General features: G+C 35.5%; 2 protein-coding genes across 2 annotated transcripts in view; one reads left to right on the top strand and one right to left on the bottom strand.

The window, feature by feature from the left end:
• Positions 1–505, bottom strand: part of LOC134818200 (centriolar and ciliogenesis-associated protein HYLS1-like) — a 36632-nt gene extending 36127 nt beyond the window's left edge. The window contains exon 1 of the mRNA XM_063827642.1: positions 492–505. The gene's annotated coding sequence lies outside the window, so the exon portion shown is untranslated. The remainder of the gene's footprint in view (positions 1–491) is intronic.
• Positions 171–15641, top strand: LOC134818199 (arsenite methyltransferase-like). Its single transcript, XM_063827641.1, has 2 exons — positions 171–202; positions 14175–15641. The coding sequence occupies exons 1-2, from the start codon at positions 183–185 to the stop codon at positions 15328–15330; spliced, it is 1176 nt and encodes a 391-aa protein (XP_063683711.1). The 5' UTR covers positions 171–182; the 3' UTR covers positions 15331–15641.
• Positions 15642–17083: the final 1442 nt, after the last annotated feature.

Below are 17083 nucleotides of genomic sequence, written 5' to 3'. Positions count from 1 at the left end.
GTAGTTTACGGTGTGTTGTGGTAGTTAAATAGAAAACGGTTATAGTTTAATAAGACGCTTGATTTTTGATTAACTTCCAATTTTACGCTACTTTTAATTAAGGTGAATTAAAATAAATAAATACATTCAATTTAAAATATATTTTAATAAAATTACTCTCTCCCAGGTAGTCATGTCGTGATATGTGGAGCTCTGTAACGCGGTAAGCACATTACAAGAAATCACATATTATATAATATTACGGAGGCATTATCAAGGGGGGACCCCCCCCCCCCCCCCTATCAAGGAAGCATTTTAAAGAATTCCTCATCATCAGTAAACGTATCACACACAGCTAGTTATCGACCAGCAGCCCTAATAAAATAGCTATATCTGTATTAATGCTTTTCATGCAAACAAGTGAAAACGAATCTTTTATGTCATGTATCCAGGGTTTGGACTGGAATTGCCCGCTTAAAGAACTTCTATCGCGTTACATTACATAATTTTCTCAATAAATGTAATAGATTTGTAGTTTTGTAATATAATACAGAGTAAGAAGGCCGGGTAATTATTGTATTAGTCTAGCCCGGCACTCTGCGGCACTTCCCAGCACTTGTGTAGTTGTACGTTCCCTACTCTGTCAGAAGGAACATTGGAAGCTTGTTTGCTGAAGCCGCTGTAAATTCAAGGAGATGTGATGTTGCCATTTTCTCTGTGAAAGTGTGTCTTGTGAAAGTGTGTGTGTCTTGTTTGGAGATTTGACTCTTGAGTATTGATGGCAGCCTTGTTAGACATCTGCAAGAGCATTAAAAGAGAGCCCTATCATGTTTCAACAACCCCCTTGATTGGTATCTAGTGTAGTTGTCATGGTAACTTGATTGAGGTCCACCATAATCCACCTCTCATCACTCGACTTGTCAACTGCAGTGGCCATGAGTGTAATAGCAGTGGCGGAATTGATTCTATAACTTAGAGTAGACATGCACTGTAAATTCTGTAGAAACAGCTATATTTTATTTTCTGTATGAGTGACTCAGGCACTAAAATCACCCTGTTGATATCGCTGTCTAGTTCTACTGAAGATTGGAGCTGATGCTGCACTATATTTCCAGCTTTTGTTGGACACCTGGCACTTTTAATCTATTATTAATAGATCTGTATTAGGATACTATACTATACTACTACTGGATAGTTGTGGGGACATTAACTATATTTTAGTTAACACGTGATAGCGATTTAGCAATCATATTTCTTAATAGGGTTTTATTTGTCACAATCTAACTAATTTAACGGACTCAGTACCCGGTAAAGCCCTTTAGAACGGTAACCTTGTTGCAAAATATCAAGCCTATAATTGTTTAATCTATTGACAGGCGGTGTATAGAATTACAGTGGTTGCGGTTTCATTGATGTTGCCAAATTGTTGAAACTTTCGCTTTTACTAACGTTCTGCAACTAAGTGATTGAACAATGCAATGGATACTATTATTCTTCGAAATTAGTTTCAATAGTCTACATCGTCATGAATCTGCAGAGTTCAAATTTATATTGAAACATAAATATCTAATTTTACCTTGAGACTGATGACGAAATGATCATAATTGACATCAATTTCACAGAATAGTAATAGTATATGCATTCTCCTATGGTCACTTAGTTGCAGAACTTTAGGAAAACAGAAATTTCCATTTTATAACTACAACATCCAGTTAAAAAAGGGAGGAATGTTAAAAAAGCAACTTTTCAAATATTCATCCCCTGAACCATCTGTTGACGTTGCTAAATCCTAACGTTAGCTACATAATTCATTGTTGATGGAGCTTGAATACCCTCAACTTGATAAACAAATAAGTGTGATTAAGTTCTCTTTGGCCCGCTTTGACATGTCTTGTGATAACAATAGTTAAACATTAGCGGGATACCTTTAGTTAGGATAGTTTGTTAAGCTGTGTTAAAGTGGTGTATACTGCATTGTGAGGATCGTTATAATCATTGCTTTTTACTGAGCTAGCAAAGTGAGTTTTATTATATTCAGTTAATTTAGGGATCATATATATGCAATCTATATAATATGTATTATTCAGATGACAGCTTTATGAGATATTCTTGTAGACTCCTTCAAGACCATCTACTTTTGTCAGTTGAATCTTATTCCCAGACTTAGACACATTGTCACCATCAAAAGATTTCAAAAGCAAAAGATGTCAATAATATTGACATCTTTTGCTTTTGACATCTTTTGATGTTGATATCTTTATGACATCTTTTGCTTTTGACATTATTTTCTATTTTTAGCAAAATGTAATTAGATCTGAGGTAAATTGATTTATAAGATTAAGTTAATGAATCTACATTCTACATTCTAGCGTATATAAAGATAACCACTTCACTTTACTTACTCTCCCGGTCCTCTAACAATATGTTGTAGTGCTCGTTTTACTAATATTTACAGTAGATGTTTTCTTCTCAGAATTTTAATTTTGTAAGCGAATGTTCAGATACGAAATGGCGGATAAGTTAGGTCCGTGCGGGAATGTTACAATTTCGCTAGAACACCTCTCACCTGCAGTTTAATGAGATTTTGGCGCTGATAAAAAATGTTCGGCAACCAAATGTCGAACAGATAAACTTTCATAGACCAGGCAAGCAATTTACCGACATGGATCATGTTTGAGTAATTAGATTTTTGCAATACATTGTTACAGTTCGGATGAAAAATAGTGCTCGAGACCTAATTCGAACCCGGACCTTCTGCATGCGGGGCGATCTTAAGCCACTGGGGCGACATTTGCTTGGTACGTGGTGCCCAATAAACAGACACGTGACTACCTGATATCTAAAAGACCACGTGATCACTTGAAATACCACGTGATCACTTGTAATACCACGTGATCACTTGTAATACCACGTGATCACTTGAAATACCACGTGATCACTTGTAATACCACGTGATCACTTGTAATACCACGTGATCACTTGAAATACCACGTGATCACTTGTAATACCACGTGATCACTTGAAATACCACGTGATCACTTGTAATACCACGTGATCACTTGTAATACCACGTGATCACTTGAAATACCACGTGATCACTTGTAATACCACGTGATCACTTGTAATACCACGTGATCACTTGAAATACCACGTGATCACTTGTAATACCACGTGATCACTTGTAATACCACGTGATCACTTGAAATACCACGTGATCACTTGTAATACCACGTGATCACTTGTAATACCACGTGATCACTTGAAATACCACGTGATCATTTGTAATACCACGTGATCACTTGTAATCCCACTTGATCACTTGTAATACCACGTGATCACTGTACCAGATATATAATATCAGAGTGTGTCTGTGTTGGCCGGGCTGCTATCTCCCCCCTCAATAACATCACATGTACAACTCAGAATATTATGTGTTAATAATATTATGTTAGACGTACCGTAGCTCTCGATATTATCGTTATTGCAGTGTGTTATTATGTGTATCCAATATGAGGGAGGGAGCTGACACTTATTTGTGACACTTATATTTGGCCCAGGAATGTTGGACGTCGGTATGTTGTGAATATTTGTGAGTTTTGAGCTGTAGGTTTCGTCTTCGCAACTATGCTGAGATAAAAAATGCACGTTAAATTTGTGACTTCCTGTTTGATAATTGTGCATGTAGATTGTAGGTAATAGGTTCCCATATCCCACATTCCTCGCTGTTATATTTACACACAGATAAAGTGTTTAATAATGTATATATCCAATGTAAAGGGAGGGCTACACACTACACAAATGTAAAGGGAGGGCTACACACTACACAAATGTAAAGGGAGGGCTACACACTACACAAATGTAAAGGGAGGGCTACACACTACACAAATGTGATTCTGTGTATATCAGATAGCCGCTAACTATCTGCTAAGTATGTGCTTTACAATATTGGCGTGCCCAGAGTTCCTCATTATTGACGGGTACATTTCGTTGAGTATTCTAATAATAGATCAGCATTGCGTGGCTTTTATTTCCTAGCAGTGCTGCATATTTTTCGTTCTTAATTAATCTGTCCTGATTAAATTTGTCAACTTGTTTGGTATCGTTGGGCGGCTTTTTAAACTATGTTTGTGAATATTTTCTAATTTTGCATGTAAATGCCAATCGATATTTGTGGTTTGGTTTTATCAACAAAATCATTTAAAAGCGGAAGGGTTAATTATCTGTATATGGTTTAATCATTCGCTGATCAACATTTTATCGTGTTGTGTATTAACCTTTGCTAGGGTCATATCAATTTATCGAGAGTTTGGATCTACAGTTTCCTCGCCATTTATGGATTGGAATTCCAAAATTGTAAGCTTATTTTTCTCGGCATATCATTGAAGCTTGGTTTATGTTACTAAAGTTCAACACTATTAACATTGAACATTTAAATGTAGCATGTTGGCGTTATGTTCCTGTTTTACGTTGAAATCCTACACGCTAATACACACAATTCACGTCCTTATAATTCTTGTAATTCTTATAATTCTAGTAACCGTAACATAAACTGCCTGATCGTATTTAAGTAAATTTGATTGTGTACTTCATCAATATGCACAATCCGTCTGTTAATCAGTCTGTTTCATTGATGTGGTATTTTTCACAACAGTGTAATGGAATTACTCATAATTAATTAGTAATTGTATGGTAATAACTGCCGTTCCAATCCGCTCTTATTCAGCATTATCTAATTTCAGTTACCATGACAACGACTTTAGCTCATTCATTTCAATTTTGTTGGCTTGGCCCGCTGATTTCATTGGCTGCTGTGTTTTGAATGCTAAAACCTGATTGGACAGTGTGCCCCCGCCCTATGAACTATTTACCAGAATACACTGTACAGCAGCTAGGCGGTGTATTTCGTGCGCTTCCGTGCGACAGATCTAATCTCATTGGCTAGTTCACACTGTCATTTGCTAGTTTCACTCAGTTTCCTGTTCACTGATTGGTTCCTTTGTTGGATCAGCTGATCGGAGAAAATCACCTGTTTTGTGTGCGTTTTGAAGCATGAATTTGAACAGCCACTACCACAGTAACTTCATGGTTCATGTCATGTAAAAATGTAACATGATATCAATAGATTATATTAAGTGAGGCGAGGACTTGTACACGCCGCCAGTAGTGTATGAGGGATTTTTGGAGCTGTATTTAAGCAAAAATTGAGACACATTTTTTTTAAAACGCGTGTAATTATGCAATCACCCGGGTGGCGCAGTTGGTTAATCTGCCGGCTTTTAAGACGGGGGTTACAAGTTCAAATCCCAGTCAGAGTCGTTCTAAAATGTGGCTATGTTATTATGGTATACATTTTAACCTAGTTTATCCCAGCAATAAATGTTATCTAACCCTACGTTATGTGATACTGAGGTATCAACTAATCACTTTCATCACACAGCAGAAGTTGTTCAATGTATTATAGTGTACACGTTCACGTAACAAAGATATTGTTGATGTGGTAACGTAATTAGAGAGCACTTTCATGACATGGTTACTCAATAATATCAAGATTGTATTAACAATATATAGTCCCAGTACATAAGTTACGATAACAGCTGTGTTACTGTTAGTGCTTAACAGTTACTGACTTAACGAACCAAATAAAACTACAGGTTAATTGTTAAAATGTGATATTTAAGAAATTCAAATACATGATTATTTATATGTAAAACATATTACGAGAAATTCTTTTAAATTACAAATATAAATCCGTATGGAATCAAAAGCTCCTTACATCTTGTAAACATCAAATCGAACACAAATTATTCTTGCTACTTTCCAGTTTGTTGATGGCCTGTTTGTTCTTGCATACTGAAAGGCGTCTTCTTTTTCGATATCAGTTCTAAATTGCTCATAATCTGAAGCATTTTCCAACAGCTTTGGTGTCAGAAATAACATCGTATTGTTCGATGGGTGGAAAAACTTGAGTTCATCAGTGGACCGATTTTTCAGAATGAAACCAAAAGCGACATTTATTTTGATTTTACGATTGTAGTTTGAAATTACCCGTTCTGCTTTAGATTTAATTTCGCTATCTTCGTTTTCAAAAAGAGGGAAATGAAACGTATCACGTATCCGACCATGTTTGAGACTTTCTCTAATTGTTCTCCAGTTTTGTTGATAAACTGGGCGGTACAACTCTGGCAAGTTTTGTAGAATTACTGCATCCATAACGAGTTTAATGGAAATTAATGATTCAACGGCCACAAGTTCAGGTCCTTTTATAGCCTGAAAATGATACACATATTTTTTTTTGTCAATAATTATAGTGGCGTTCCTGGTATCGAGTTTGACTTAAAATGTCTATTATTAATAAATAGAAGTAAATCAGAAACCTGTAGAAACTGATAAATTATGTTATAATAGGAAGTAAGTCAAGCTACTTATTCCTTTCGAATTTATAGATTAAAAACACGAATGATTGATTTCTAATTTTCAATGCACAAAATTAAAGACAAATAGCATGCCTAGTTTTTCGGCTATATAAGGAGGAGATCCGTCAAAAATTTAATCATTTCCAGAATTGTATTCACTAATATAATTCTATAGTGCTACAAACAAAAATGGGGAAATTATATCAATGTAATTTTTGTGATAAACGCTACAAGAACTCTGGAAGTCTCAGAACACACAGATATTCTTATCATTCGGAAAATACTCCACAAAAATTTCAGGATAAACCATATTCTAAAACTACACATAATGTTTTCAACTCCGATTCTCCGATGGAGGGATCTGGAAAAGCGGAGAATACATTTCGCATCCCAAAGTGTTACAGGTATCTTGATGATCACTCCCTGGAGACAGTAAAAACGGGTGAATTAGATGACAAAGTACCAGAATTTGACTGTCAAGAATTGAAAACGATGGTAGATACGGTGAAATTCTCGCTTCAGGAACTTGATTTTCTTGCGAAATCAAATAAAATTGATATCAATGAACTAAGACAAGCTAGAATGAGGGACCGCAAAAATACAGAACAACTGAACCAGAAAGAAATTGATCTTCAATCAAGAGACTTAGTCGACAATGTGATTGAAATGGAATCCATAGTTGCCGCCGAAAATGTTGAAGAAATAAAATCTGACATTCCAAAAGTGCGACAAGTAATTAATTTCATACTGAAGAATATGGACTTGTCAGAGATAAGTGAAAAGGATATAAATTTACTGACCGAATTTACAAATTTTTCAAAGGCAGAGGCTAAAGATATGATCGACGAAGAGTTCATGGAACTGGTCAAGATATTTGGTCTTCTTAAACCGGAATTCGAACAGCTATTTGATTCTGAAAATGAAGAAGTAACAGACTCTGATACTGATAGCAGGGAAAGTTATGTCAGTGGAAGTGACGATGATGACGAAAATAGTATAAACTTATCAAATAACGGAGAAAATACTGAAACAGAAGATAGTGAAGAAACTAATGATATGCCCGATAAAGAAAGTGACTAATAGAATTTTATTATTTAGAGTATAACTGTGTATGAAATATAAATCCTTGAATATTACAATTATTTGTTTTACTTGTATCTACAAAAAAAATTTAAGTAAAATTTCTAAAAAGATAAACAAATTAACTAATAGAATAAAAAGAGTTGTAATAAAAAACATGAAACTATGATGATGATATAAGAATGAAATAATAATGGTATAACAACTGTAGTAATATTATGATAACTAGTGACGTGTATTTATTAATGACGGATATTATTATAAATGACGGGTTTTATTGTTATTATAAGTGACAGGTATTATTAATAATGACGGTATTATTATTATTAATGACGGAATTATCGTTAATAATGACGGGTGTCATTATTAATGACGGTATTATCATTAATAATGACGGTTTTATCATTAATAATGACGGTTTTATCATTAATAATGACGGGTGTCATTATTAATAATGACGGTTTTATCATTATTAATGACGGGTGTCATTATTAATGACGGGGGTCATTATTAATAATGACACCCATCATTAAAAATGACAGTCGTCATTAATAATGATAAAACTGTCATTATTAATAATGACAGCCGTGAGCCCGTCATTAATAATGATAAAACTGTCATTATTAATAATGACACCCGTCATTAATAATGATAAAACCGTCATTATTAATAATGACACCCGTCATTAATAATGACACCCGTCATTAACAATGACACCCGTCATTAATGATTATAAAACCGTCATTATTAATAACGACACCCGTCATTAATAATGATAAAACCGTTATTATTAATAATGACACCCGTCATTAATAATGACACCCGTCATTAATCATGATAAAACCGTCATTATTAATAATGACACCCGTCATTAATAATGACACCCGTCATTAATAATGACACCCGTCATTAATAATGATAAAACCGTCATTATTTATAATGACACCCGTCATTAATAATGATAAAACCGTCATTATTAATAATGACACCCGTCATTATTAATGATAAAACCGTCATTATTAATGATAAAACCGTCATTATTAATGATAATACCGTCATTAATAATGACACCCGTCATTATTAACGATAATTCCGTCATTAATAATAATAATACCGTCATTATTAATAATACCTGTCACTTATAATAACAATAAAACCCGTCATTTATAATAATATCCGTCATTAATAAATACACGTCACTAGTTATCATAATATTACTACAGTTGTTATACCATTATTATTTCATTCTTATATCATCATCATAGTTTCATGTTTTTTATTACAACTCTTTTTATTCTATTAGTTAATTTGTTTATCTTTTTAGAAATTTTACTTAAATTTTTTTTGTAGATACAAGTAAAACAAATAATTGTAATATTCAAGGATTTATATTTCATACACAGTTATACTCTAAATAATAAAATTCTATTAGTCACTTTCTTTATCGGGCATATCATTAGTTTCTTCACTATCTTCTGTTTCAGTATTTTCTCCGTTATTTGATAAGTTTATACTATTTTCGTCATCATCGTCACTTCCACTGACATAACTTTCCCTGCTATCAGTATCAGAGTCTGTTACTTCTTCATTTTCAGAATCAAATAGCTGTTCGAATTCCGGTTTAAGAAGACCAAATATCTTGACCAGTTCCATGAACTCTTCGTCGATCATATCTTTAGCCTCTGCCTTTGAAAAATTTGTAAATTCGGTCAGTAAATTTATATCCTTTTCACTTATCTCTGACAAGTCCATATTCTTCAGTATGAAATTAATTACTTGTCGCACTTTTGGAATGTCAGATTTTATTTCTTCAACATTTTCGGCGGCAACTATGGATTCCATTTCAATCACATTGTCGACTAAGTCTCTTGATTGAAGATCAATTTCTTTCTGGTTCAGTTGTTCTGTATTTTTGCGGTCCCTCATTCTAGCTTGTCTTAGTTCATTGATATCAATTTTATTTGATTTCGCAAGAAAATCAAGTTCCTGAAGCGAGAATTTCACCGTATCTACCATCGTTTTCAATTCTTGACAGTCAAATTCTGGTACTTTGTCATCTAATTCACCCGTTTTTACTGTCTCCAGGGAGTGATCATCAAGATACCTGTAACACTTTGGGATGCGAAATGTATTCTCCGCTTTTCCAGATCCCTCCATCGGAGAATCGGAGTTGAAAACATTATGTGTAGTTTTAGAATATGGTTTATCCTGAAATTTTTGTGGAGTATTTTCCGAATGATAAGAATATCTGTGTGTTCTGAGACTTCCAGAGTTCTTGTAGCGTTTATCACAAAAATTACATTGATATAATTTCCCCATTTTTGTTTGTAGCACTATAGAATTATATTAGTGAATACAATTCTGGAAATGATTAAATTTTTGACGGATCTCCTCCTTATATAGCCGAAAAACTAGGCATGCTATTTGTCTTTAATTTTGTGCATTGAAAATTAGAAATCAATCATTCGTGTTTTTAATCTATAAATTCGAAAGGAATAAGTAGCTTGACTTACTTCCTATTATAACATAATTTATCAGTTTCTACAGGTTTCTGATTTACTTCTATTTATTAATAATAGACATTTTAAGTCAAACTCGATACCAGGAACGCCACTATAATTATTGACAAAAAAAAAATATGTGTATCATTTTCAGGCTATAAAAGGACCTGAACTTGTGGCCGTTGAATCATTAATTTCCATTAAACTCGTTATGGATGCAGTAATTCTACAAAACTTGCCAGAGTTGTACCGCCCAGTTTATCAACAAAACTGGAGAACAATTAGAGAAAGTCTCAAACATGGTCGGATACGTGATACGTTTCATTTCCCTCTTTTTGAAAACGAAGATAGCGAAATTAAATCTAAAGCAGAACGGGTAATTTCAAACTACAATCGTAAAATCAAAATAAATGTCGCTTTTGGTTTCATTCTGAAAAATCGGTCCACTGATGAACTCAAGTTTTTCCACCCATCGAACAATACGATGTTATTTCTGACACCAAAGCTGTTGGAAAATGCTTCAGATTATGAGCAATTTAGAACTGATATCGAAAAAGAAGACGCCTTTCAGTATGCAAGAACAAACAGGCCATCAACAAACTGGAAAGTAGCAAGAATAATTTGTGTTCGATTTGATGTTTACAAGATGTAAGGAGCTTTTGATTCCATACGGATTTATATTTGTAATTTAAAAGAATTTCTCGTAATATGTTTTACATATAAATAATCATGTATTTGAATTTCTTAAATATCACATTTTAACAATTAACCTGTAGTTTTATTTGGTTCGTTAAGTCAGTAACTGTTAAGCACTAACAGTAACACAGCTGTTATCGTAACTTATGTACTGGGACTATATATTGTTAATACAATCTTGATATTATTGAGTAACCATGTCATGAAAGTGCTCTCTAATTACGTTACCACATCAACAATATCTTTGTTACGTGAACGTGTACACTATAATACATTGAACAACTTCTGCTGTGTGATGAAAGTGATTAGTTGATACCTCAGTATCACATAACGTAGGGTTAGATAACATTTATTGCTGGGATAAACTAGGTTAAAATGTATACCATAATAACATAGCCACATTTTAGAACGACTCTGACTGGGATTTGAACTTGTAACCCCCGTCTTAAAAGCCGGCAGATTAACCAACTGCGCCACCCGGGTGATTGCATAATTACACGCGTTTTAAAAAAAATGTGTCTCAATTTTTGCTTAAATACAGCTCCAAAAATCCCTCATACACTACTGCCGCCAACCTTAAATATTAATATTCGTCGGGAAAACTTCGGTCAAATTCTTCAGCTGATATGACCCGAATTTCTCAATGACTGTAATATTCTTTTCCGCACAACTTCTGTTATTATATTACATTATTTACATTTTGGAACTGGGTGTGTATGTATGCGGTGCCAATGTACAGCTTGTAAAAGTATACCATATTTTTTATAGAATGATAAAGATAACAACTTTTAGCTCAGTTTGTACGCAGTTTGGCACAAGCTTTAATGTTGCGACAATTATCTGAATAAGAACTAGTTACGCCAGAATAGGACAAGGAATGTTGACTAAGGATTGAGTAATTCATATTTTCCTCTTTAAAATAATTTTAGAATTGCAATTCCAAAAAAAATCGGAATCAAAAATGCACATCGCATTGGTCAATAATTAATTTTTTGAGAACATCTTCGTACACGAATGCGTCACTCAATTATTTCGTGCGTCACTCGATGAATTCATGCGTCACAAAGTTGGTGGTTTGATGTGTAACCATGTGTAATAGTTGTAAAGTTGTAAACCACTCCGTAAATCACCTCATTTTAGTCGGTTGTAATTTCTTTGGTTGAGTCCCAAAATTTCAGTTTTCACACAATTTTATGTTTCAGTTTACCTTTCTCAAGGCATGTTTCAGTTTGTACAAATTTGGTGATTTGGTAGAGGTTAAGGTTAAGGGACGTTTTGGTCGAGGTGTTGCCCGTTTTGTCGCCACGTGTAACTACCTCTTTATCACGTTAGTGATACCTTAATAAGCTCACTTTTAGTGATAATTAAACTCAAAAGTTACGAGTGAAGGAAAATGATTCTAATAGAGGAAGTGGGGACATCATCAGTAACAGTCGGCTTCACAACAAGGATAGCGGCCTAGTATTGTCTCTACAAAGCGATCAGTATTTACTTGAGGTTGGTGGCGGGAAACACTTAACAGTACACACAGTACGTACTAACAGTACACACTACAGTACACACAGTACGTACTAACAGTCCACATTACAGTACACACAGTACGTACTAACAGTCCACAGTACAGTACACACAGTACGTACTAACAGTACACAGTACAGTACACACAGTACGTACTAACAGTACACACTACAGTACACACAGTACGTACTAACAGTACACACTACAGTACACACAGTACGTACTAACAGTCCACAGTACAGTACACACAGTACGTACTAACAGTACACACTACAGTACACACAGTACGTACTAACAGTCCACATTACAGTACACACAGTACGTACTAACAGTCCACAGTACAGTACACACAGTACGTACTAACAGTCCACAGTACAGTACACACAGTACGTACTAACAGTCCACAGTACAGTACACACAGTGCGTACTAACAGTCCACATTACAGTACACACTACAGTACACACAGTGCGTACTAACAGTCCACACTACAGCACACACTAACAAAGTACATACTAGCAGTACACTGTGTACAGTGTGCCTAGTGACGCGGGATTTGTACATCTATCCGTGCGGTAGTCAGCATTGAAAACGTTACTCTCACTTGTCAGCAGAGAGTTCAGAGTACAGCTAGGGTGGTTAACATTGTGAAAACAAGATGGATTCACTTGTACGTATTGTACGCATTGTGTACGTTATTGTACGTATTGTGTACGTTATCGCACGTACAGAAGCGAAAGTAAATACATACTGCATATTCCACTGTTCTGCGATGATGCTTTCAGCAGCAGATCTCTCGTTCAATCCAGAGTTAAAACACTGAGAATTACACTGAACTAACATCATCTAAATGATCCCAAAACGCTCTATTGTGTACTATTTGGTCTACTCCAACGCTCCAATCTTTGTTTGAGCACTTGAGGTGAACAGTAGTCACGTGGTTGTTATCAAATATCAGGCTAGCTCTGAAATGTTTTATACTCCCTGCTCTCCAAAATGGGTGGTTCCCTGCACATACAGATTTCAAGCTTTCCTCTGATTGACTGTTTGTCTAGAATATGGAGTAATCTTGTGAGCACTCTCTGGGCAATCAAATCAACTCAAAGTCACTTTCATCAAATTTAACCCATATTCATCTGGGCAGTCATTTTTGTTGAAATTGCCTTCTCTTGGACCCTGGTGCTTGCACTCCTCGCGTCGTGTTCCGATTATTATGATATGGGGGACCGGGGACTGGTGTCCATTAATTTAGCAGCCAGTGTCCTCGTGATCTTCATTCTAAGTGTGTATCTCTCAAACAGCTTTTAAATCTTATCTTTAAGTAAGGTGATCATATCAGTGTTGTTTTGGAAATAATATCAGATTAAAGAAACAGCCCCATTTAAATCAGTTTCCACAGAACGTAGCCACAGTGTTGATATGAATGTTGTAAGACTAAGCGTATCTTTAACCGCATGTATCGTAATCATAAAATGTCCCTATAGTTAGGATAAATTTAATGTATCACACACATAATGACATTAAGTTTTACATGTACATACGTTTGATGTCTGGCACCAATACGTGTTAAATACGTGTTATGTTAATAGTGTAGACTCAGTGTTACCAGGTGGAGCCCATTTTATGTCATGTTATAAATATTACCATGGTAACACTTATCATGTTATAAATGTTACCATGGTAACACGTGTCATGTTATAAATGTTACCATGGTAACACTTGTCATGTTATATAACTGTTACCATGGTAACACGTGTCATGTTATAACTGTTACCATGGTAACACATAACGATGTGACGTGTATTCCATGGCACGTCGATGTAATGCCTTGCCGTTTTTATTATTAATTTATGTTTTATTAGAAATTTTTGGTAAATGCAAACCATGAATCATTTTAGTGGTTTTAAGTTTCAGGATCGAGCTTCTTCAAAATTTAGGCTGTCCTTCATTGTTTTAATAACTGAAATAGTAAAACTTAGATTATCATAGGAATATTTCTCGACGATTGCTCGATAAATTCGTTATCCGCTCTGCACTGACAACAATGGCGGATTCAACTGAAGTACTGAATAACGTAAAAGACTACTATGGTAAAGTCCTGCAATCAACCGCGGATCTGAAGACCCAAGCCTGCGTCACCCCTGGCAAAGCACTGAACAAGCAAGTTAAGAGCGCCATGTCGGAGGTTCACGAGGAAGTTACAGCACGATACTACGGCTGCGGACTGATCATACCGCCGGGAGTGCAGGGAGCGCGCGTATTGGACCTGGGGTCGGGGAGCGGGAGGGACTGTTACGCGCTGAGTAGGCTGGTCGGGAAGAGTGGGGAGGTGGTGGGTGTGGACATGACATCTGAACAGATAGATGTTGCTAACCAGTACATCCAATACCACACTGACAAATTCGGGTATGATAAACCCAATGTTAGCTTTGTCCAGGGCTACATTGAGAAGCTAGTGGAGGCGGGACTGCAGCCAAATTGTTTTGATATCATAGTTTCCAACTGTGTGGTTAACTTGTCTCCTGATAAGAAAGCTGTGTTATCTGAAGGGTTTAAAGTTTTAAAACCTGGGGGTGAACTCTACTTCTCCGACGTGTACTCTGACACTGAGTTATCTGATGAGATAAGAAAAGATAACGTGCTGTGGGGTGAGTGTATTTCTGGTGCACTTCACTGGAAGACCTTGCATTCCTTAGCTAAAGAAGTAGGTTTCACTAAACCCCACCTAGTTTCCTGCTCTCCCATCGATATAGACAGAGAAGATTTCAACAAGGTTCTAGGAGGAGCCAAGTTCTGCAGCGCCACGTACCGTCTCTTCAAACTACCAGAAAACCACCAGAAGTACAGTGGAGGTCAGGTGATCTACAACGGGGAGATTCCAGGTCACGAGGACACATTCCAGCTGGACCATAAAACTGAGCTGCCAGCTGGGGACCCTGTATGTTTATCAGCAGAGCTGGTCACGGTTCTGAGGAATTCCAGACTTGCGGAGGAGTTTGAGTTTGATCCGACGGCTCAGGAGGTGTGTTGTTTGAAGGTGGCTGAGGGTGAGGACCCGTTTAGTGTTATTCAGGATAAGGAACAGAGAGGAGAGAAAATAGAGAGTGCTTGTTGTGGTCCTTCGAACAAATCTGGGTGCTGTTAATGGGTAAATGAGAGTTAATTAATTGGTTTACCAGCCTGGATGCTGTGTATACTTTATAGGTTATATTTTGAAAGGGATATATTTATTTATATTTTATATGTACATAAAGGTTGGGTTTTTTTTGTTATTTGCCGAATCGTTTAGGGTATTTATAGATGGCCCTGGACTAATGCTATAGTCTGTTAGTTTTACAATCTGCAGTTTGCACGAAGGTGTTATGTCTTTGATATATTTTGAGTTGTTGTTGAGTGTAATTAAGCATGTAGATCTTTCTTTTAAAAGTTTTTTAAAAACTCTTTTATAACACCCCATTCATGATGTTTTATTAGTGTACACCTATATATAATCCTCTCCTATCTTAAGTGATCTCCTGCGTGCTGGCTCACAGACCTACATTTATCTTACTTGGAATATATAAAAGTTTTATGCTACATATTTATGATTTCTCTCGTATAATATCTAATGTATTTTGCTCTGTATGCATATTTATAAAACATTTAACATACAAGAGAAAGTCAGGATGCATGAATTATTTCGCGGATTGCTCACTACCATACTTGCATAGTAACTCAGTAAGGCTTCTTTAGTGTTTGTGTGTTTGCATCGCGTGATTTGAAACATGTTTGATTTATTGTTATTGTAGCATGATATTTAATTACTGTCGTATATATTGTGTCGTATATATCGTATCCTGTATATAGAATTGTATACGTAACGTATCAAAATAGACAAACAGTGTATTGTATTCCTTGTAACTTGTATAATTCGTACTGCTACGAATGTATCCGTCTCAAGTTTTCTGCTTGGTTACTTTTCTATTTTGCGACGTCCGTGTAGTTGTGGGAATTGTATATTTTCTATTGCATCATTCTGGAATATTCCACCGCATGGAGGGAAATAGTTTTTGTCAAATCAGAGTATATTTTTGCATACTTTGCCAATTCATTTTAACATTTGCTTACTGGTAAGACTCGTTGATTCTTGCGAATGCCGTGCCGTATAATCTCAACAACAACCTTTTTAAATTTATAATCATCACACTTCTTTGATTTCTTAATTTTTACTCGCGATTCCGCAAATTTTATCACGAATTACTCTTGCGTGAAGCTTTACTTTCTTCTCCGACAAGTTTTAACAAAACCTACATTAGTAACGCTACTGTACGTGGCGTAACTCAGATGAACAACAATTTAATGTTTTAATCTGATAAATATATTATATATATTATAACCGTGATAAAATGTGATAATATAACACACTATACCCACCGATAACAGACCTATAACAACCCTGCTGTATAGTGTTGTAACCTTTCCTGAAACCTGATCCAGTCCTAAGCTCTTATTACATTACTCTACCATCACTACTACTGATTTGTGCTATTGTATGCGACCGTTTACCTCACATAAGTAGTACGTGGTCGTGGTGTCGCATTATGCGGTTATTTTGTGAATGTATATTATGCGGTTATTTGGCTAATGTATATTATACGGTTATTTTTCGCATGTACATTGTTTGTGCGGTTATTTGTCGCATGTACATTGTTTTTGCGGTTATTTGTCGCATGTACATTGTTTTTGCGGTTATTTGTCGTATGTACATTGTTTGTGCGGTTATTTGTCGTATGTACATTGTTTTTGCGGTTATTTGTCGCAAGTACATACATTGTTTGTGCGGTTATTTGTCGTATGGCTATATTTGTGTAGTGGGCATGTGCACATTTTGTTCGCATCTTTTATTCCTGTCTATGATA

The sequence above is a fragment of the Bolinopsis microptera genome, chromosome 7 (assembly GCF_026151205.1).
Source record: "Bolinopsis microptera isolate Bmic1 chromosome 7, MBARI_Bmic_1.0, whole genome shotgun sequence".
Classification (NCBI taxonomy): Eukaryota; Metazoa; Ctenophora; class Tentaculata; order Lobata; family Bolinopsidae; genus Bolinopsis; species Bolinopsis microptera.
The sequence above is the reverse complement of the archived record's forward strand: the minus strand, read 5'-3'. Positions and strand labels throughout refer to the sequence as shown.

What these genes read in the sequence shown, in the direction of transcription:
- LOC134818199 (XM_063827641.1), top strand. Translation starts at nt 183, where the DNA reads ATGTGGAGCTCTGTAACGCG. An exon ending in ATGTGGAGCTCTGTAACGCG is followed by an intron (nt 203 to 14,174) that starts GTAAGCACATTA and finishes AGATTATCATAG; the next exon opens with GAATATTTCTCGACGATTGC.